At 35.9% G+C, this 24,486-nt stretch overlaps 1 protein-coding gene across 1 annotated transcript in view; it reads right to left on the minus strand.

Moving 5' to 3' along the window:
• The window catches only part of WDR70 (WD repeat domain 70), a 115,171-nt gene that overhangs the window by 66,110 nt on the left and 24,575 nt on the right, over window positions 1-24,486 (minus strand). Inside the window, exons 6-9 of the mRNA XM_015816943.1 lie at window positions 21,607-21,666; window positions 21,086-21,219; window positions 20,054-20,207; window positions 19,450-19,526 (exon numbers count right to left, since the gene is read on the minus strand). Coding sequence (XP_015672429.1) covers window positions 19,450-19,526; window positions 20,054-20,207; window positions 21,086-21,219; window positions 21,607-21,666 — 425 coding nt within the window. The remainder of the gene's footprint in view (window positions 1-19,449; window positions 19,527-20,053; window positions 20,208-21,085; window positions 21,220-21,606; window positions 21,667-24,486) is intronic.

Here is a 24,486-nt window from a genome sequence, read left to right on the forward strand (position 1 = left end):
TGCTGTGGCAATGGAGAATCTTTTATCAGAAGAGATGGCATTGACGAGCGTCCATATTTTGTCTAAATATGATGTATCTGAGCAGATACAGAGCTGGTTTGTTCTTTGGAGTCACAATTACAGTCACTATGCACACTTCTTTTAGATAGATGGATTGTGTTGAGTGCATGACAATATATTCACGACTCTGTGGGTCTTTCACACTGAGCACACCTGTGAATGCAGTTGTGAGGAGAATGATATCTTCCAACCTTCTATGGAAAACCACATTTTTCCCCATTGGGAGAAAGGCAAGGTACACTATAATAGGTCCAGTACTACCTGTAGATGTCCCTCCAAGAATTGTGCCAACAAGGAGAAGACCAACTGTGCACTTTATGTTTAAAAATGTAAGTATTTACAATTACAATAGCTGAAATGTGCGTGAAAGAATGTAATACACAGCCAAGAGTATCAGAAAAAAGAAGCAGGATGGTTCAATTTGAACATTTTTCTTATCATTCTGGACCCTTCTCCTGTATTATTGTATTTAGAAAAAAATCCTAACTTTTTCATTTTCACCTTCCTTAATATATAAAAAAACCCACCACTCTCTCTCTTCATGTTGACTAACGTGCCTTAAAGTGCAAAAGGATACCAGAAGGATTTTTTCAACTTAGCAGCTAGCAGTTTAATCAAGACAAACCCTAGCAATTAACATAAACACACATAGTTTATAAAGACAAAAATAGCTTTACTAAACCTTTTGTAAACATATAACACTCAACATGGGCCAGAACAGTGAGAGCCGTTTTTCACAGCTTTGTGCACCAGGTTAGCTGACTTGCTGGGAAATCTTTTGTCAGTTCTTCAACTATAAAATTTAGCTCTGCAAATTGGTGTGACAATCTAAGAGGGACATGCAACCCTGGGGGGGGGGTGTTTTGGGGTTGGTGGCTTGAGGTGCTACCTTTTGCCTCTTAACTTATTTATATCTTAATTTTTAACTTTAATTCTGCTTTAACTCTATTTTTAATTATGTTTTTACATCACTGTATGTTATTATAAACTGCCCAAAGTTGATCAGGTGAAATGGGTGATGTAGAAATTTAATATAATAATAACAAATACTAAAAATTGGATGGGAAGGAGGAGACAGAGAGAATATTGGAGATAAGGCTTCAGATGTTTTTGCAGGAGAAAAAAAATGTAATCTGCTTAGGGTATGGATATATCTATCCCATATTTTTAAAGTCCCCACTATTTGAATAGCCTTTTAACAGTGTTCACATAACAGTTTGGAGTCAAATCATTTCATTGGTTGGTTTCATAATTACAATAATAGAAGTTTATGAAGCATGTAACCACCTGACTTTCAATGACTGGATAGCTCACAAAATAAAGAAACCATATTAAAATCAAAAGCAAATAAAGGTAAAAGATGGCAACATCATGAAACTAGGGATTTTAAACTCCCTCACCAAACACTGTGGGGAGAACCAGATCTTCATGGCCTTTATGTCTTCTCTGACCGCCTGAATCTCATGATGTAAGTTGGACTAAAAGACAAGAAATTGTCCTTGGCAAATTTCTATTGCTGTGAGTGGACCTCTTTGTTCCAAGCCCATCAATTATCAATTATATCACACAGTGTTGATAGCAAGCCAATGCAGAGATTTTATTTATTTATTTAAACTGCCTAGTGGCTGAAGCTCTCTAGGCAATTTACCATAAAGAATTAAAAAAAAGTAATACAATTTAAATTAAAACTTCTCTAGTAAAATCAAACAAAACAAAACAAAATAAAAATGCTGTACAAACTATGCAGCAGGAAGGTATTTGCCCACATCTAAAATGACATAATTGAAAATGCAATTAACATAAAATTAAAATACTTGCAAGCATGCAGGAACGTCTAAGGTAATTTTTGCAAGAACAACTGAACTAAATGTATGTCAAATGCATGACTATAAAAAGAATAACCAACATTTGCATCAGGGAGCCTCAGTTTCAATTCTTTCCTTTCCCACTCCTAGAGATGGGGTGGGGAGGAGAAGTAAAATGAAAATTGCCCTTTCTTACACCTGTGATTATCCCGACCATAGAAACTATAGGTTGTCCTTGATTTATGACCACAATCAATTCCAAAATTTTTGTTGCTAAGTGAGACAGTTGTTAAGTGAATTTTGCCCCATTTTACGACCTCTCTTGCCACATTTGTTAAATGAATCGCTGCAGTTGTTAAATTAGCAACACGGTTGTTAAGTGAATCTGGCTTCCCCATTGACTTTGCTTGTCAGAGGGTTGCAAAAGGTGATCACATGACCCCAGGACACTGCAACAGTCATAAATATGAATCAGTTGCCATCTGAATTTTGATCATGTAAGCAAGGGGGGATGCTGCAATGGTCTTAAGGGTGGAAAAACTATCATAAGTCACTTTTTTCAGTGATTTTGTAACTTCGAATGATCATTAAAACGATCACTGTTGTAAGTTGAGGATTACCTGCATATCACAAAGAAAATCTCACTAAGTGAACAAAATAGAATATCCAGTTCTGATTACCAGACCTTCAGGAGATTTCTACTTTCAGGCAAGAAAGGTTGTTTGTTTCTAATTGTGCACCTGTCTTTTCCATAAACTACTTGTCCTCAACACTTCTGAGCTTTTTTTGGATTTGGGTAGTAAATTTAGAAGGCAAGCCACAGCATCAGATGTTGCTACTGTCTAACTTTCAACTGAATTCTCAGCTACGCCTGTTTAAAATTTTGGCATTTTAGCATGGAAATACAAGGGCCTTTAAAAACTTGTTGCTGATTTGGAATTCACAGAGTTTTGGTTAATCTGGTTCTTTGACTAATCTGAAATGTGATACCAACTATCACAAAGAAAGTTATTTATTTTTGGAAGACGGAATCTACGTGGTCTAGTCGTTTTATGAGGGCAAAAGAAGACCTGCATCTTCTCTCAGAGTTCAACCATGAAGAGAACAGAACATTTGCCCGTAAATGCTAAATCACACTGACATATAGCCCATGTATATCTCAATACAGAGAGATTTGACAGGAAAGTTTCCACTACCGCAAAATGAGCTAAAGTGCAGATCATCTATCATAATGTTTTCATTTCAAAATAGCCAGTACAACATAATGTAAATTTGCGGTTTCAGACTAGAAACTTCCTAAAGTGCAGAAAGACAAGTAAATGTATTAAACCTTAAAAAAAAATACCTCTAAGAGCTTCAGCAGTAATAAGTGAATGAACAAAAATAAAATGAAGTCAGATACAGAATCCTTTTAAAAGTATTTTAGCAGTGTGTTTTAAAAATTAAATACCAAATCAACCAATTACATCCCCAAATATAAGGCATCATGAACGGCAAAGCTGCAAGTAACTTTGGAGAAATGGACAAAATGATTTCATATGTTTACAAAACAAATTATAGTAAATTTGTCCCACTGGATAGGAGGTAAAACATATTTCCAAAGAATTAACAGGACCTAAGACCCCAATACATGGAGGAAGGTATAAGCATAGTGCATCTTAGCATAGTGCGCATTCCCATGTTGACTAGCAATAATGGGAGCTGTACAGCAATGCATTTTGAGGACATCTTCAGGAAGGCTGGTACTACATAACTATATAACACCTAATCCAACAGTCTATTCTTGGTTCAGTTTAGAAGAATGGAAGACATTTCTTGATGCAAACAAAGTTTTCATTGTAAACATTAGCTGTTATAGCACTTAGACTTATCACTTAGATTTATATATCACTCTGTAATGCTTTATAGCATTCTCTGAGCAGTTTACAAGTGTCAGCTTATTGCCCCCAACAATCTGGGTCCTCATTTTACTGACCTTGAGCCGGTCAGGATCAAATTCTAATCACTGCAACACCATGGCTCCTATAGCTAAATCTACCATGATTGTTTAGTACTATATACAATAATAACAACAATATACTGAAAAATGTTACATACATGTTGAAGTTTTGGCATGTATTTCAATTTAATCAGATCATAATTTCCTTTCTTTTTAGTGTGCCCCCACTGAAATTCCCTTCTTTTTTATCCACTTTAAAAATATACACATGCACACTTTCGCTCAACGTGTCAGGGAGTTTTTTAAGGATACCAGAAAATTATAGTATTATGGGGAAAATGTTCTTACATACACAAAACATGCAATAAATATAAAGCAGTAGTAAGAGAACCAGGGTAAAAAGCATGGCGTATTTGCACAAAACATTTGTAGTATTAAGACAAGAGTTTCTACAAATATCATTTAATGTTACCTGAAAACTTTTACTTTGTGCAAATAGCCTTACTATAAATACCATGCACCTGCTCTGAAAATTCACATAATTCGCAGCAACATTCTTAGGGCTTTTTTAATTTATATAAATAACTAGCTGTACCCAGCCACGCGTTGCTGAGGCTCAGTCTGGTTAAATGGAAAAGAAAGAAAAGAGAAAGCGCACGTTTGTGTCACAGCTGTGACATCTATATAATAGTAGGTATATAAAAACACGCGCATATTCGAATGCAACGTTGTGTCAAAATTTCAAAGCAATCGGTGAAGAACTTTTGGAGATTTAAGATTTTGAACAAACGAACATTTACATTTTTATTTATATAGATGTAGGATCTAGGTTAAAATTAGAAAGTTAAGCCTCAAGAGAATTCATTTTAAAAAAAGAAAGGAAATATAGTTTTCTTATTATAGATTCAATTATAACCAAGAGGACAGATTTCTTTAAAAAAAAACAGTTCTAGATTGATAGATACAGCTGGACAAAATCAGACCAGAGCAGACCAGAATTGCAACTCACCATGCAGGCTTTGTATATATAAGGCCTTTTTGACCCATTTCAGTAAAGGACTCTCAGATTTGCATTTTGTCATATGTATCCAAAAGGGGGGGGAAGCAGACACTGTCTTTGCAGTGCATAATTTGGTTGCAGTCTGGTATGATGGGGGGCATTTTAAAATGCACACATACAGAAGATAAAAGAGAACCGTAACTGGAAGGCTTGAAAATGAAATCTTTCAAACATTGCAGATGGCAGTAATATATTTTCTTTCTTGATTTCTGAAAAACCTCTGAAAGTAGATATAAGACCCATATTCTTTAGGTCTCTAAAGAAGCGGTAACTCAGTAGTTAAGACACATGTTTTCAATTCCGGACATCTTGGGGGCCTGGAGAGCAGAGAGGCTCAACACTGCAGCTGGATTAACCACTTAGCTGGTTTCTTGGTCTCAGGGCTCTAGCCAAGCGCTGAGAATAGCAGGGCCCACCACTAAAATTCCCAAACCCATTCGCCAAATGTTTGGTTTTTGTTTACAAAGTGTTTGCAGTTCTTATGGTGACAATAACAGAGGGAAATATACAAGCAGTATTTCATCTGACTACCGCGAAGCAGCAGAATTCATCCCCTATTGTGATCTGGATAATGCATGGAAGGAACTGAAATGACAAGGAAAGTACGGCACAAAGTTTGACTTCCTCTCTTCTTCTCTCCTGTGCATTGGCTAAGGCAAAGAGGAAAGCATTTTTGGTTCCCCTTCTTAGCTAATTAGTAATAATGGTTCCAGTTCATTCTGTCTGCATTAGGTTTCTTTTCAAGGAAGTGGACATTATTTTTCCTTGTTTCAAATTTGCTGGATGTCTATTTGGCAAGCATAAGGATACACTTTTGTGGCTTATTTACTTGCGTGGGGACATGCTGGTAGCCACCTAAAATAAATGAAAATAAAAATATCCCAATAAAGTTGGGATACAACCCCACCCCACCCCGAGAAACAGTAGTTAGGGTTTTTGCTGCTTTGCTGGCATCTAACAATGTCAAGGAACAATGCCTGACTATCGTTCAGCATTTCCTGAGATAGATCCAAATTATTAAAGGCACAAGAAGGCATCTTATTGCTAAATTAAAGTGACACTTATCATTTGCCCATGTGCTAAATTAAATTTAAAAAGAATCATTGCAATAATTCTAGAATCAGGAAGCACCAGATTCATATCTCAACAGCTATGAATCTTACTGGATAACTTTGGGGAAAACATTTCATCTTACTCTAACTTAGTGTCAAGGCCAGAGACAATAAAGTGGGATCCAATTAAGCCCAGCACTTTACAGATAGTCCTTGACTTAAGACCACAATTGAGCCCAAAATTTCTGTTGCTAAATGAAACATTTGTTAAGTGAGTTTTGCCTCATTTATGACCGTTCTTCCCACAGTTGTTAAGTGAATCTGGTACCCTGGGATAGAGCAGCTGTCATAAATATGAGTCAGTTGCCAAGTATCTAAACTTTGATCACATGGAGATGCTTCAATGGTTGTAAGTGTGAAAAAAGGTCATAAGTCACTTTTTTCAGCGCCGTTGTAACTTTGGATGTTCGCTAAATGAGCTGTTGTAAGTTGAGGACTTACCTGAATTGGCTTATATCTAACAGACAGAATCTTGGCAAAATAAAGCTACAGTCTTCTAACCTAATAGATATAACCTGGGAGATTTGAGGGTGTGGCTGCCCTGAACCTTTTCCTCCCTACCCCACCCAGTTCAAAACTGTGCAGTTTCTTGTCTTGGCCCCATCTCTGGCATGTGCTGCCTCCTCCCTGGGAAGCCATGGTGCTACTTGCTGACATTCCCTCCTCCCACTCCTTCTTCAGCTGCTCATTCCATCACACCTAGGAAACTGCCAGATGATTCAGAGAAAGAGGATTAAGTGCAACCTAGATCTCAGAAGAAATAAAATACAAACGTGTAATAATAATAATAATAATAATAATAATAATAATAATAATAATAATAATAATAATAATAATAATAATAATAATAATAATAATAATAATAATAATAGAGCTGGAAGGGACCTGGGAGGTCATCTAGTCCAACCCCCTGCTCAGGCAGGAAACCCTATACCATTTCAGACAAATGGCTGTCCAGTCTCTTCTTAAAAACTTCCAGTGTTGGAGCATTCACCGCTTCTGGAGGCAGGTTGTTCCACTGGTTAATTGTTCTAACTGTCAGGAAGTTTCTCCTTAGTTCCAGGTTGCTTCTCTCCTTGGTTAGCTTCCACCCGTTGCTTCTTGTCCTGCCTTCAGGCGCCTTTGAAAATAGCTTGATTCCCTCTTCTTTGTGGCAGCCCCCGAGATATTGGAACACTGTTATCATGTCCCCCCTCGTCCTTCTCTTCGTTAAACTAGACATACCCAATTCCAGCAGCTGTTCCTTATATGCTTTAGCCTCCAGTCCCCTAATCATCTTTGTTGCTCTTCTCTATACTCTTTCTCAACATCTCAACATCTTCTTTACATCATGGTGACCAAAACTGGAAGCAGAATTACTTTCATACTGTGGGTCTGGGTGCTCTTTCAGACCCCTATGAAGTTAAGCAATATGAATCAAACTGTGCTGCTTAGAGAAGGACTTTGGACAAGAGTCCAGGACCCCATTCAGAAATGCAGCCTCCAAAGAAAGACAATCTACCTTACTGTACTTCAATGTATATATCTAACATTCCAAACCCAGCTATTAAATCTGCAATCTAACTTCATTAAATCATAGTTTCTCTAGAATTAGGACTATGAAGTTGGACATACTTTCTAATAAACCTTTCAGCCTTAAACACAATTCATTTTAATTTAGAGAATTCTTTGCAATATTACCCTGAGGCCAAATGAAACGATATGGCAAAGAATAACAAAACTATAAAAGATCTTCTCTTGAAACACATAATCTAAGACAACTAAACAAAGATTTAGTAGCTTAATTTTCTGTGCTCTTTGTCTGGAGTCTTTAAATAGTGAAGACAAATGATACATCTAAGCAAAACTACAGCAATATATGCTGTTTATTCAAATGTCTCATATTCGCTTTGGCGTGACTTCTCCACTATTCCAGCTGCTCAGCCTGGCCAGTATTAGCTGTGTACAAAGCACAAAATGTTTGTCCAACCACTATGATGACGCAGAAGGTGTTCAGCTAATAACTTTCATCCTCAGCTTTGTGCACCGCAGCAACAGCAATTGATGAACAACAGTGAGAAAAATTCTAAAAAAAAATGCCCCACCTTATTTTGTTATATTATCTAATTCATAAGGTTGTAGAATGAGGCAGATTTAGAGTAATTGTGTATGTATCATGAAGTGTGCATCCTACTTTTTTGAAACTCACAAAGAACAGGCTAAATAGTAATGGGTAAAGAATATAATTAGAAATTTTTCATTTAAGAGAATATTCCTTCAAAGCACTTTATTGGAAGAAGAAGAAGAAAAAAAGGAGAAAGAAAAATAAGACAAATTACTTTGCTCCAAAAATCACAGTATTAAAGTGAAGACGTGAAATAGATTCATTACTACCTTGAGCACTGACCTGAATTCAAAGATGAGCGCTAAAATAAATTAACGAAATGTTCATTGGTTGGCAGTTTGCATTAAGAAATATAGTTGGAGAAATTGGTTTTGCTATATCCCAACAAAAGAACCCTATTCCTACTTCATAGTATAGGACGTTTGGAACAGCTTTGCAGCCTCAGGACTTGAACAACTGTCAGACGTTGATGGAACAGTTGTACTAGCAAACTCCATAGGAGCCTATCAGCATCATGAAGTGATGCTTAAACAGATATGGATCGTAAAGTATGACAATGACAAACAATAAAATCAATAACTGATTTTAACTGAATAACTGAAGCAGGTCACTTTTCGGAACGACCAAGTTAATCCTGACCTTATTCAAATGGAAATGTGTAATATAACCTGAAGATAGCAGTTTCGTGGATAACCCCCAAATATCATCAAGTAAAGCAGTTCTGTAATGTATGAGCCAAAATATCTCTATGACGATGTTCAGGATTCATCTACAAATATTGCTGCTAAAGCAAGTGCATTTAAAACATTATGGTACTAAATGTTCACAAACTTTTTTCCAACAAAAACTAGTAAACGTCAGATTTCATTAACGATATGGCCAGTACACAGTTTTGTATATTGTTTCTTTCGCCAAAATGTCTACCTCTCATCAGGTTTTAGATAAAACTTCGATCACACTGTATACTGTGGTAGTATAGGATTATAATTAGCCCCAAAGATTCACAAACCTTATCTCACCACCGTGCCTCCTGATTGGGGGCAGGATCTTCAAATAGCACTTGCAGGGCAACAGCAGTGGGGTGGAGGAACATTCTCTATCTTCTACTTGACAACATTGCAGAAGCTTCTGGTTGGCCACTACGAGAAACAAAACACTGACCTAAGATGGGCCTTGGCCTGATTAAGCAGGATTAGCTTATGTTCTTAGATGGAAAGGTTCACTAAATCTGCTGATAAGGATGTTAGTTAAATTGTATTCTCAAGATAAGAATATGTCAAAATAGAGTGCTCTATATTTCTCCAACAATGTGAATGCCAATTTGGTACAGTTGTATTTAGCTAATGTTAAGATACATGTTTCACATGCCAAAAATCCCTAAGTATATTTTAGCGTCTCTAGTTAAAATGCATTATTTTAGTTATAAAGTGTGTAGACATGCCCTTCAAAACAACTTCTCAGAACAGCTTATGACAAAATAGTTACAAGCGATGCTTGAGAACCTCCAAGGATGCTACTAGCCTAATGGATAAAAACGGGCACAAGGCAGCTTATGATGTCACTATTCATTAGCACGTCAAAAAAATGAAGGAAGGTTAAATTATCATCAATATAAGTAGTCAGTCACCTGTATAATTCCACCCTTTAGTGGAAAAGACTGGATGAGACTAAACCATTTCTCATCTCTCCACCTAACTTACCTCATAAGGTTAATATGAAGACAGAATATAGGGAGATGAGGAAATTGGGCTTGCTGCCTTGAATTCTTCAGGGAAAAGTGAGGTAAAAATGGAATATATAAAACATGTGTCAGTGAGAACCGAAAACCCCAACTTCAAATGTATTATTAAGACAACCTTAGGAAGTAGAACAGAACATGTTTTGTTTTGAAAAGTTGTCCAAGTACTAACCTGGGCAGCTGAGAGGTGGAAAGAGGCAGATCCGGTAAAGGAATTTTCTACAATAAACCAGCTGTAAGATAAACCGCACTACTGACTCAGATGACAAATCACAAAACTGCTACATTTTAAGGCTGGCTGCAATTCTATTTCTGAAGAGAGAGCTGTGGGGTGTGGAAGAGAGAGGCTAGGGACAAAGAACACCTGCTGTGCGGGAATTTAATATCACTCAGTTCCATCTTGCTTATTCACAAGAAAAGTCATCACGTGTAGTAAGAAAAAAGCCAGATAGACCAAAGTCCCTTGACAATTCAATTCTTATTCTCCTTTTGGTTTCATATGAAAGCTCCATAATTTGGAAAACCCATAAATTGTCTGCCTATTATTGAATTTCAAAAAGAAAACGTTTACCAATGCAGGAACATCACTGGTCTAGTCTGAAATATAAAGTTTACATAGATAGCGTTTAGAAAATTCCAAACTTTTTAGTTCTGCGAACCATTTATGTTTTTCCCTACATTTTCCCTTATTTAATAACTAGGCCAAGTCATACAAGAGATTTGAAATCCAGGTTTATTTGCAATATGCACAAAATCAATGGTCAGCAGAAAGTCCTCAGAATGCTTTCCATATTAATGCAGGTTAACTATGGTAGATTAGCTTTCCGTAGAAACAGTCAGAAGCTATGAATAGTTTTAGCTTAAATTAGCTATTTGCTATATTTATTGCCTAAAACTTTGATCACACAGAAATGGTGTCTGCAATGTTTCTGGTTTGCAATTTTAGCCTTTTGATGGTAAATTTCAGATATTCTTTTATTACTTCAGTGACAACCCATTAGCCATGTTCATATGGCATTTTAAAGCAATGTTTGTAGCTTAATAAATCACAGCATGAATGGGTAGCAGCCTGATGCACACAGCCTGCGGTTCCAACTTTACTTGTCCTAGTTTTATCTACTTTTACAAAAGTAGAAATAAAGAAGTGAATGAGTTGTATATAGCAGCCTGAAGCTCATTCCCTTTAAGGATTTGAAGATAATATCACTTTCAGATGCCTTTTTTCTGTTCTAAGCATACCCAGGTCGCTCAAACTCTCTTCATAAGCATTAGCTTGCAATCTCCTTTTCAAAGTCAGATAAAGCACAACTCAATTCATGTTGTTTAATATTGCTATTTTATAAGACATCCACTCTCTCGCTCTCTATTCAACATTATCATTTCATTATGATGTGAATTGTCTGCATCTTTATACATAAATCTGGTAATACACTACATAGTGCACTACATTCTGTTCATACATTTTAATTTGGAGAAAAGACTTTAGCCACAGGACCAAATGACCATTTGTGCCAAAACCAAGACCATCTTTATAATTGGCACAATTTAGAAAGTGTGAAAAGGATTACAGGGTGGACTTAAAGCTAGTATTCCATCTTCTTGGAAAATTCAATCTGATACTAAAACCACTTAGTGGTAACGATACAGATGTCATCTTAAATTATTTCAAGGTACATGTAAATATCAGCCTTATCTATTACAAATAATTTATTTAGGCAATAACAGACAGCTTGAAGTCTGATTCCCCTACACCTACCTTATTCATTTGCTCCAAATGCTTAGCCCCAATTCTTGAGTGATTTTTAACTAAAAAACTGCCTCGATCAATCAATTTAACTAATACAGAGGCAAGTACTAAAGTTATCACTACAGGGTAACTTCTAACTTAAGTTCACCCCCTGCTGGCCACAAATATAGGGGAAAAATAGCTATTAATTGGCTTTCTGCCTCTTTCCTGTTCAAAATACGTAAACAAAAAATGACTTTTCCTCTTACCTACCTGGTATACTTATTATCAAAAACTTGACATGTCCTTTAGCTAAACGACATTAGGAACAATTTAGAGATATTATCACTAATCCTTCTCCTCAGACTCAAAGGCTAAGTCAATCAATAATACATGTGCCACAGATGGGATTCAGAAATAGTCCAACTTTAGGATTAAGTCAATGACATTTTAAAACCTTTTAAATGATAGCTATAAAAATAGAAAGCAGGTAAAACATAAAATTTCCTTCTCAGAAAAAGTGGCTTTTGGAATTTTATTACTGGGCAGCTCCATGACCTTTCACAGGGCAATTGGTGGGATTTAAGGAAGGAAAGACTTTGATCCAGGACTAAGGGTTGGGGAGAAAAGACTGGTTTACCAATTCTCTAATGCTTAGCAGTTACAGGTCTTATTGCAACCTGCTAGATAGAAGCTGTTCACATACCCTCATTGTACAGGCAGTGAGCGCTTCTTTGAGCATTTTTACTCATTACTGGGCAGAATTTACACATTTACATAGCAGTAGTAAAGAAATGGACTTTCAGTTAAACAGAGCTCACATCAATACTAGCATAGCCTTTCATAGACAAAAGTCTTTCATAGACAAAAGTCTATATTTCCCATGTTTCATCACAGCAACATTTTGTCCTACTTCCAGCATAAAAAACCTGATTTAACTGTTGAAATGATTTGGAATCAGAAGGCTTTACTATCACTTTTGTTATAAATCACTAGGAAGGTTTAGAACCAGACACTAGAAAAACATGAGAATCAAGACAAATCAATAAATATTTCTTCCTAAACCACATTATCAGGTAGGAATGTTATTTGATTTTATGACAATTCAGCTGCTGCCAGATTGAATGGCCCACAAGCTTTAGGTACATAAAACAGTAGAACTTAACACGGTATGGAGCTGGTATGATAGCATTTCTGGAGGTATCACTTTCAGGGTGCAATGACAATGAAATCTTAACCGCCACATGCTGGTCTTATTACAAACATGGAGATTAGCATGTAGGATGCTCCTGCTTTCACTCACATAACAATCTGAAGGCCCCAAAGGTGCTTTTCCAAAGGTGACTGAACTTTCTTTGTTTTTGCTTGAAGACATTTTGCTTCACATGCAAAAAGTTTCTTCAGTTCTGACTGGGGGAAAAAAATCAGTCAGAACTGAAGAAGCTTCTTGGATGAAAAGAGAACGTCTTCAAGCAAAAACAAAGGAAGTCTGGTCGCCTTTGAAAAAGTACCTTTGGGACAACCATGACCTGGATGACTGAGAATCTCCACAGACAACAATCTAAAGAGATACAATACTCTTCTATTGCTCAAACTAAGATGTGAGATCATATAAATGACAAGAGACAGCTTACTTGGGAATTTCATGAATTACTCATCTCCAGCACACATGTGTGACTTAATTCAAAACTACCGATACACACACACATACACAAACACACATTAATTTGAGTTTAAAACATTTAAAAAGAGGAAAAATCCTTAGAGAATATGGATCTGTATTTTCCAATCTAAGCATCTGCTTATAAGTATTTTATTATTTTATTTATTTATCAAATAAATATTTGCCTTATACAGTAATTAATACCTGCCTTATTTATAAATAAATAATTATGGTGATTCAGAGAATATAGTGCCAATATAAATAGGTGGCTGATGGGGTAAGAAGACCTTGTCCCCATCCCAACTGGCTCTTAGCTTTCTCAGTTCGGTTTTGGTACAGCACTTAATAATATTTGAACTCTGTGTTGTTTCAATCTTTTAATCTTTGACCAATTTTTTATTTGTTTTATAACCTGTAAGCTGCCCAGAGACAACTTGTAAGGGAGATGGGCGACATTAAAAAATTAAATAAAAAAAATAATCAGGCTCAGAATGCAGCGTCAATACAGGGGGATAACATCCTATCCTTAGTAGACTAAAGTCCTCTCTTCTTCTCCCTATTGTGGAATAGATTTGTACTCCACAGTGGATAATCTGTTTGGCTAATGGAGGCAGTTCCAGTGATGGAATCACTGAGTTCCTTCCATTAGGCAAAAGAGGAGACAAAATACCTTATGGGTTTGGAGATATCTTTCTGCAGTGGCACTGAAATAGAAACATTGCTATTTTGGTTATTATATATTTTACAACCACACTGGGTAGCTTTTAAGAACATATTTCTATTGTATTTAGTTGTTAATTTATTAGAAAATATCTGCAACTTCTCCTCAGTGCCAAATAACATCAGCAACAAAAGCAATTATGTTTGTTTTGTATGACTGTGAATACTTATACTTGTCATCCCCAAATTTGCCTTTGGCATAATAAATGACTTTTTAATATGCATTCATTTGATCAGCACTTCCTCATTTGTTTTTCACTGCTTTTTAAACAAACACTCAAAACTATAGTTACACTTTTAAAATATAAGACAAATTGATTGTTCTTCAGAACGAAACCCACATCTCATAGATTATTGGCTATAGTAATAACAGTGCATTATTTCCTCAGGCATTAGATATATCACCTGAAAGTATACGGTGAATTTGTTTCTATTAGCCACTCAGAAAACACACTGCCAACAAAAACAGAGATTTCGGGAATAACCCTGGAGTTCCTATTCTTGAAGGTGATGGAAACCAGAAATCTTTGTGAGACCAGTTCCCTCTCTAAAAACACAAAGGCTGTTAATATTACACATCATATGACTACCACCACCCAGAAGTCAGCATATGTAAGAGCATTTGTTGTAAACAATTCAGTATCAAGAAACTAACACGTAGCCAAAAAGAAAATGGATGGTATAAAAAATAACTGAGAAAGATTGAAGCAACTAATGGAAACTTATAAATCAAACATTCAATTTTATATATTTATATTTTTAGTTAAAAGGAAACAGAAAAGGTCTTATCACCATCACTAGGATGAATATAGAAATACAAATCTTTAGTTCTGTCAAGATAAATTCCAATGACTGCCAACAGTTGAAGAAATGGGATGAATACAGACATTGCCAACCCATTTCATGACTACTGTAAGTTGTAGATACAATGCTGCGTAACTTGTGATCAATGGCATTCACTGTTAGGATGCTATGAAATGTATAGTTGCATTTAGTCATAACTAAGACTTAAAATGGTTAAGTAAACATTCATCTCACGTAATACTGGAGTATCACAACCAAATATATGAATTTCTAGAAAAACTTGAACCACACACAGAATTCCCCCTCCCTGATTTCAAAATGCCAGATTGATTTGATATGAGGTTTAGGATAGTTAGAGCATCACAGAACTGAGAAATTCCCTTCTGGAAGATATAATGAGGGCCAGCTAGCTTTTTCTTCTTGTGAATTTAAAGAAAGTTTACAAATCTCAAATAAATCACATTTACTGTGCCTTGGATTCCGTTTAAGAGCTCTTTAATTATTATATGTCTAAGAGAGGTCTTTCATATTTCTTACAAAAACAACTGAAATATTTTTATGAAATCGTACCTTTAACTTTACCTCACTTGGTAAAAAAGTTGCTTAAGAAATTAGTAATTTTTCCTCTAATCAATGTAAGGTATTTCGTTATGAAATATTAAAATATTGATAGAAAGTCTATGAACTCTTTAGAATTATCTGTAACTTTGCAATACTATATGTTCAATAGAGTCATCTACATAGTTGAAGAGATTCAGATTAAGAAAATCAATTAAAAAAACTGTGCAATGTCTTTATTGAACACCAACATTCACTGTATTTTTGGAAAAAGTGTTATGAAGCCCTGGGATAATTAGTGTACTGAGGATGTAAGTAATAAGAAGCCTCTACTTTAGTCACACTTTTCAGGGCAGTCCAAAAGGCGAGATGGGGTGGGAGATAATCTGGGGGAAGTTTCAGTACCCCAACTTGCACACGTTCTGTGCTGGACCTCCAAGCCTCCCTCCCTTGCAGCACCCCAGCACTCCTTACCTAGGATCCCTTCCATTTAACAATCCATAATTCTCAGTTAATGATGGCAACTGGGAGTTCTAGGATTGAGGTTGTTGAACAATGGGGCAACATATTTATTTATTTATTTGTTTGTTTGTTTGTTTATTTATTTATTTATTAATAAATAAAATTTACTGGCTGCCCATCTTATCATAGGGTAGCTCTATGTTGCTTATAATTACATCTAAGCTAAAACATAAATAGTTAAAAACAAACATTAAAACCAAAGAGACACGGGGAGGGCAGGAGGCAGAGTAAAGGGGAGATGGAATCTGTTACTACTCAATCAACCAGCTCCATTTTGCTGTTCCCCCACTAAAAAGATAGGAGGGTTAGGGCCAACCTCACATAGGAGGGCAGGATGTTCCAGAGGGCAGGAGCAACACAAAGGAGGCCCTCCTTCTGGACCCTGCCAGTTGGAATAATTGGGCTGATGGGACTCTGCCAGCACGAGTGATACGGGCCAATCGCAGTGGGGTGAGACAGTCCCTCAAGTAACCTGGACCCTTGCCATGAAGGGCTTTAAAGGTGATCACCAACACCTTGAATTGCACCCAGAATCAAACTGGTAACCAATGCAGCTCGCGGAGCAGTGGTGTTACAGGGGCCATTCTTCAGGCACCCAAAACTGCCTGCGCTGCTGTACTCTGCACCTCCTCTAGCTTCCAAATGCTGTTCAAGAGTAGCCCCATATAGAGCGCATTACAGTAGTCTAGTCATGAGATGACTAGGGACTGAACGACTGAGCGCAGCGAACATGATGTCTTGCTTTAGGACCGCATTGCTTAGCAATGGAAATTCTGATCCCAACAGAGGCTGTAAGTAGAAGACTATCTGTATACCATATTCTTTTAAGATCTATCTCCCCAAGTCAAAGAAAAGTAAGTAGGATTGGTAAAGCTATATAATAGTGTTTCAGATTTCTTTTAGAGAACTTACGCTATATTTTCTTTTTACTTTCACAGAGAAAGAATAATTACCTTGCTTTAAAAAAACCTTTTAGTTTGTTGGAGATTTATGTATGCTGAATTTTATATATAACATATTTTACTCAATTAATCATTTCTGAAACAATTTCTATTTGTGTAAGAGTTCAGGAGATACTATCCCTAAGACTGAAGATTTGCATTAAGAAATCTGAATATGTTCAACTATCAAATAAGATCCATCTAATTAAAACATACTCTAGTTGGGCAATGTGCTTGAACAAAAATCAATATGCCACAGTATATATATAGCATGGGGAAAAAATGTCAAGTCCAAGTAGCTTCAAATTAAATGTAGTTTTGGATGTGAAATTGCATCTATGCCATCTTTTGCAGCAGACTGATTCTGTGTGGCTGGCTTCATCCCATTGATTGATCGGTTATGTGTCTTCAAGTTGGTATTGTTTAGTGCAGGGGTAGGCAACCTTGGCTCTTTTATGACTCGTGGACTTCAACTCCCAGAATTCCTGAGCCAGTCCACGAGTCATAAAAGAGCCAAGGTTGACTAGCCCTGGTTTAGTGATTTATATAGTGATTACATAGACAGATTTTCTCCAAGAAGATCTCTCCCCATATCCATATCCAATCCTTGGCAGAATTACACAACCTTCTACTTATTTGGCCAAACAAATAAACATTTGCAACTTGGAAAACAACAAAAACTTCTACCTTCCAAGAACTTTACATACAGTGAAAGAGTGCTTGGAAAACCCGTTGTTAAAGCACAGCTATTGTCTGAGGACGTTTTCACTTCAATTAGCATGAAAAGTAATTCTGTCATTCTGACAAATTACTCCTGTTAATCTATAAAATGTCTGGTACTACACTGCTGCACCTTAAGTCCTAACTTCTGGCAAGTGAACATACAAGTCTTAAAGCCAGGAGTGAATTGCTTCAAATATTTTTTTTGTTACGTAAGGCAATTTGGTGTTTTGGGGAATATAACAATATATCCATTTATGTCACCATTTAAATACGTTTTAGACAATTAAACATGGTAGAAAATTCAGCATGAAATGAACCCATATTTGGTATAATACTAAACATATTTAAAAAAAACAGGAAAGGTTGGACATTTATATATATATATTTCAATGTCAAAAGCTATCTTCCAAGAAAAAACAACAACTAAGTTTTAAATTGATGGAATAGTAACATTCTTAAATGCTTATAACCCTAAGTGACCAAAATGATTAGTTCGAAACTTAATGGGTTTTGAAATGTTAAGTATTTTCTGCTGAGAACAGAACGTTCGTAATATCTTATTGGGCTTAGAAACAACAACATATCCTCCAGACACATTTGATTTTGTTATTGTTTTAATTGGGTAAATATCAATCTCTTTAAGTTCCTATCATAGAAGTTTTAAATAATTGGCCATTCAGACCTAAGAGCAAGTACTCAGTGATGGAAAACTCCTGTCTGGAGGATTTCCTTCTGCATTTCAAGCAAACTTAATAGAGTTTTCCTTTGTGCCCTTGGAATTGTGTATTTCAGAAGGTACCGGTACTTTAAAATTAAAATGAACTAAAGGCAGTCCTCACCTTACAGCCACAATGAAGCCCAAAATTTCTGTTGCTAAGTGAGAAAGTTGTTAAGTGAGTTTTGCCCCATTTTATAACCTTTCTTGCCACAATTGTTAAGTGAATCACTGCACTTGCTAAGTTAGGAACGTGGTTGTGAAGTGAATCTGGCTTCCCATTGAATTTGCATATGAGAAAGTCGCAAAAGGTGATCACATGACTCCAGGACATTGCAACCATCATAAATATGAGTCAGTTGCCAAGTGTCTGAATTTTGATCATGTGCCAATTGGGATGCTGCAATGGCCAAAAGTATGAAAAATGGTCACTTTTTTCAGTGCCATTTTAACTTTGAACAGTCACTAAATGAACTGTTGTATGTTGAGGACTATCTGTACTCTACTGAAGCTAAATGGAAGAGTCATTTGTAATAGTATGGCAAACCATAATTTAAATATTTAACTTGGCATAATATCTAATTTTCAAATCTACAATCTAAAACAGAAGCAGAAATCACAGATAGAGTAAAGGTATATTATCTGAAACCTGAGGACTACAATGTACTTCCCCCTGAAACTTTGGCTCTGCAAGTAGATAAATAGGTAAGAAGGTTAATAGCATTCCATGTTTTGCCATACACTTTGTGCTGTGGAGTGATGTCATACTGGCCATATATCCATGGAAACATCTTCGGACAGGACTGGCTCAATGGCTTAAAGAAGCGAGATGAGCACCACCAACACATCTAGCAGAGTAACACCCACAGAGACTCCTTTAAGAATGCAGCTTGGCATGTTATTTGAAAGCCAAGATCTTTAATCCTAAAAAGGTCACATGTCTTATTTTAGAGCAATCATTTCTATTAATAATAATTACTGGATATTATTCTGCTTCTAAGAACTACATCATGGAAAAAGAAGCTAAGCAAAAACAACATAGGTAACAGTTCTTAATCATGACTAGCATTTATATTTGCTGTTAAATATGAACTGAACTTCCCAAATTAAGAGATATATAACCTATGAATATTTCATAAATTAGCTTCAGAGATAATTAGTATCCTTTAGCATGAGAAAGAAAATAGACCCAGTTGGTAAGCATCTTAAATTCTGCAAAGTAGAAAGTCTACTCTGTGAATACTTGAAAAGTTACTTACCCATCATTGGAACATGTTAAAAATTCCTCTTTTATTTTTGGATGCCAACAGCCTGAATTAAGCATTGCTGTGTGTCCCTAGGATGAGGAACAGAAGGTGTGAATATAATACACGATAAATTACATTTAACATTTAATGAAACAAATTATTTGTTCTCTTCTTTTCTAAATACTGCAACAAGCAAACATAATTATTATCCAATATCCTGTAGCAGCACAGTGGCTCGCATAGTTAGGATGCTGGTTTGACCAGCAGCAAGCTCTTGTTTGAGACCTGAGTGCTGCCAAGGGGTGGGGTGAGCTCCCATCCTTTGCTTCAGCTCCTCTCCATGTCCTGCTGGGGACATGAAAGGAGCCCCCAACTGGGCATTCCTGGGCAACGGTGATGTCATCATTCAATCCTTTCAACTCAAAGCGCTTCGGTGCTCCCGACATGAGTGTAGTAGTAGTCAAAACAACATTACCTATTTGCTTTATTTAAAATTTATGTATTTTAGAAAAATATGCTTTGTATTTTTCAACGAATGTTACAATATTTCACAAGAACGTGAGGAAAAAAAAATCTATAAAATTACATTATTCAAGCTCTAAATTTATCTACCTACCTTAGTGTTTGCCATATCTACAATATACTGGTCCCCCTTCACACACTCCATCACAGGAAAGCCATCTCTATCAAGGACCTTAGCTTGAGAATTACCCGCAACAACAAGAATGACATCTCCAGTGCTGCTGTACTGCAAAGACTTTATCTGGTGACTGAAAAATTACGGAACCAAAGTTAAATACTAACAATTAAACACAAAATTGCCAAATCCGTACTTACAAAATAAAAAATGGAAGAATATTTTATGCTACATCAGTTTGAGAGTATATGAAATATTTCCAAGTTGAATAATAATTGACAGATCCATTTTTAGTAGATGTACGGCAATTTCTAATCCATTTTTTTCAAATGCAAATAGTCCTTGTTTAGTGACTGCTTCATTTAGGGATCATTTACAATTATAATGGAAAAGTGACTTTTACGACCAATCCTTGCATTTACAACCTTTGCAGGTCTGTAAAGCAAAAGAAAATTGAAGTAAGATCATAAGCACATTTGCTGTTTCATTAAGCAACCATTTCACTTAACGACTGAATTGCCAGTTCCAATTGTGGTTGCTAAATGGGTATCTTTATCCTTCCCTTTCCTGCTCTTTTCCACAAGTCAGAAAATGGTGCTATTGATGTGATTCATCTTAATCTCATAATCAACCAACTCAATATCAATTATTTACGTCAGACTTTGCAATGCAATATCTTCTAGGTATTGTTGAGCTACTATTGGAGAGCATCACTTTTTAAGTATTCTTTATTTCATCTTAAAACTATTTGTGATCTTAACTCCATTAAGATTTCAATGACTATTGTTTTTGAGAACTTCTCATTTCTAGATGTTAAGGTAAGAAACTTTTGAGTTTTATGATCTAAAAATATAAATATGTGAGAAAGAAATAGCACATGTTCAGTGGTCATTTTACTGTTATTCTTCCAAATATGGTTACATATTTTGGAGTCTTTTATCTCAAAGGTATTGGCCCACACATTATTCTAGTAAGTTATTAATATATTTGGGGGAAAGCATCACAACATACCATTCACATGGTTGCAGAGACCTAAAAGCTTGAAGAGATGCATCCATTCCAGCAAAATCCCAAAATTTAATGTCATAGTCATAGCCTCCAGTTATCAAACGGGCACCCGATGGATCCAATCCTAAAGCAGAGACCTATAAAGCAAGAAGTGAAAATGAATGGTGAACCCACCATTATACGTATATGTATATGTATATACATACATACACACAAGAATATGTGCATATGTATGTTTTATGTGTGGTTTAAATGTGTTTTTCATAGAAAAGTTGGTTTTAATACACATAACTGTTCAACTGAAATGCATACATTTGAAGTTTAGAATTTATTTCTTTTCTCTTAAATTAGCCAGTTAACTGGATTCTTAGGAATTTCTACTCTATGTATGATCAAATCTGGATGCAATTCCTTCTATTTTTTTTCACAGGGCTTATTTTCTTCTCAGGGTCAACATATTCTATCCTAAATCTATTTAAATTGTATTGGGCAGATCTAAGAAAGGGAGATATCGAGTTGCTTACTGTTTTTGTGCCATGGTGGAGGGTAATTTCATGTGAGTCAGGAATGTTCTTCACAGGATCCTAAGAGAAATAAAATTGTTCAGAATAATATTTAAGTATGTATATAACATCTATATAACCACAATAACTCTAGAAAGGAAGAATTATAGCAGGAAAAATCCTCTTCCATTTGCTAAGAAGCAAGTTCCACAGATTTGGTGTAGTGGTTAAAATGTAGTATTGCAGGCTAACTTTGCCCAAAGCCAGGAGTTCAATCCTGACCGGCTCAAGGTTGACTCTTCTTCAATTTACTCATACATTTTTGTTTGGTTTCTGACTCATATTTCACTGACAACTGTTTTTGCTCTAAATTTTTTAAGTTCAGTCAGGTACCTTGGTTTTTTGCAATTCCTTTGGATTTATGCTATTTATTTATGACAGATGAATTTTTGTCAAAGAAGGTATCAAATACTCTACTACAATTTCAACCACTCCCTGAGAACTTCCACCCTATAATGCATATAATTTCAAAGTTAGAATCCTATTTCTTATTTCTCAGCTAAGTATTTAAATGGTCTCAAAACGATGCATCTTAGGAAGACAAAGAATAAAGATACTAGCCCAAAAGTATTTTGCCATGTCCATTTTACCATCCATGACTCACTAAAATCCTAAGTCAATTATAAGGGTCAAGAAAACTTTTGGAGAAATATAATATGGAATATCAGAAGCTGAGATAACAAGCCACCTAAGTTGTTTAAAGTACCTCTAATTGGTTCTTCCTTAATACAGCCAATTATATTGCCAATTTTAGAACTATTTGCCAGCCTGTGTCCAGCAATGTGAGCCAAGCTTGGTCTAAGTCTCATTAATTGATAAAAAGGATTTAAAAGAACTGTTTATTGTATCATGTTTTCATAGAGTTGTTTCTATTTTACTTTAGAATAATGTAATAAACTGGTAAATATAGTAACACATGAGCCATAACACTTTTAATTTAAAGGAGTAAAGTTTAGCCCACCAATTTATCCATCTTCAGTACAGTGACTATGGGATGCCAATATCTGCAAATGGGTGATTAGCACAAGAAACATCTACATATTTTAGTGCCAGGAACAACTGAGGATGTAGAGGAAACCAAGAAAAATGTTAAGGAGCAAATGAAAGTAAATGGGAAAAGAGATCTAGCAGATTCAGAGGGAGATTAGAGTATCTTTGACCAAGCTGTTAACAGTTTATAGCAATTTAAGCTGAAGAGTTTGTAGGCAAGGTCATGGGCTGCAATTATCAAGTAGCATCTGCCTTTTCTATCTGTGCTGCATTAAAAAAAATGTGCAGATTCATCCTTTGGAGCTCCAAATCCAAATTGCTTGAAGTACTTTTTGGAGAGAGATTATTAGCCATTCAACACAAGGGACTCCTGAGTCTTAAACAAAATTGTTTAACCAAAACAAAATTAAGATAACAACCTCAAGGGACTAATCTTGGCATAACATCTCTTTAAAACAGCCAAATATTTATGAAGAATCATAACGTGACCCCATTCTATTTTAGTAACAGTAAAAGTCTTAAGATGTAGAATATACTATAAATATCCCAAACCCGCCCCAAATATTGCCTATATATGAACACAAATTAAGTTACAATTTGAGATGTGCCCAGTGGTTTCATTCCCACAAAATTAAGAACATCAGAAAACATTTGAGGCTCCAAAGAAAACATTTAAATAGTATATTGCAAGAAGTGATGCATCATGTAACAGAAGGCACTTTATACAATTCTCAGTGTTATCATAAGCTTCATTAATTTCAGTAAAGCACTCTATCTTGGCCCTTCATTCATTCCTGGTATTAAAAAATGATGGCAAGTTGAGAGTTCTAGTCCCAACTTAGACATGAAAGCCAAATGGGTGACTTTGGGCCCATCACTTTCTTTCAGCCCAACCCATCTCACCTGGTTGTTGTTATGGATAAAATAGGAAGAGGAAGGAGTATTATATATGTTTGCCATTTGAATTATTTATAAAAAAAATAATAAAAGTTACATATAAAATAAGAACTGTTTAATACTAATGTCCTTGCAGCCTCTTCCAAAAGCACTGAGCGTATTGGAAAAGGGTTTTATTGAGACTGGTTTATTATTTCATTAAAAATATTTTTGAATGACAAAAATAAATGTGGAAAATTTATAAGAAATCTGGAAGAGAAAACTAGGGGGTCCTTTTGCCCAATCAATGGCTTCAGACATTAAGTGATGTTAAATATGTTTCACATATTCGTTCAGGAAAAAATATCTTTTAAAAATCTGTTAGAACTCCTCAAAAATGTTTCTATGGTAAAGATATAATAAATTTGAAGGAATAATTATTTATTCCTTCCTTTATTATTCAATTATTTATTGGCCTGACATTATTATGATGAAATAGCTTCTTGTAAAGCAGAAGATTTAAGGAGGTTTACGTTTTGTTTATGTTTATGTTTAGTCAAGGCCATGGTTTTCCCAGTTGCAATGTATGGCTGTGAAAGTTGGACCATAAGAAAGGCTGAGCGCAAAAGAATTGAAGCCTTTGAACTATGGTGCTGGAGAAGACTCCTGCGAGTCCCCTGGACTGCAAGGCGATCAAACTGGTCAGTCCTAGAGATCAACCCTGACTGCTCTTTAGAAGGCCAGATTCTGAAGTTGAAACTCAAGTACTTTGGCCTCCTAATGAGAAGGAAGGACTCACTGGAGAAGAGCCTAATGCTGGGAAAGATTGAGGGCAATAGAAGAAGGGGACGACAGAGAATGAGGTGGCTGGATGGAGTCACTGAAGCAGTAGGCGTGAGCTTAAATGGACTCCAGAAGATGGTAGAGGACAGGAAGGCCTGGAGGAACATTGTCCATGGGGTCGCGATGGGTCGG

This window comes from Protobothrops mucrosquamatus, unplaced genomic scaffold, assembly GCF_001527695.2.
Source record: "Protobothrops mucrosquamatus isolate PMUCROS unplaced genomic scaffold, P.Mucros_1.0 scaffold533, whole genome shotgun sequence".
Classification (NCBI taxonomy): Eukaryota; Metazoa; Chordata; class Lepidosauria; order Squamata; family Viperidae; genus Protobothrops; species Protobothrops mucrosquamatus.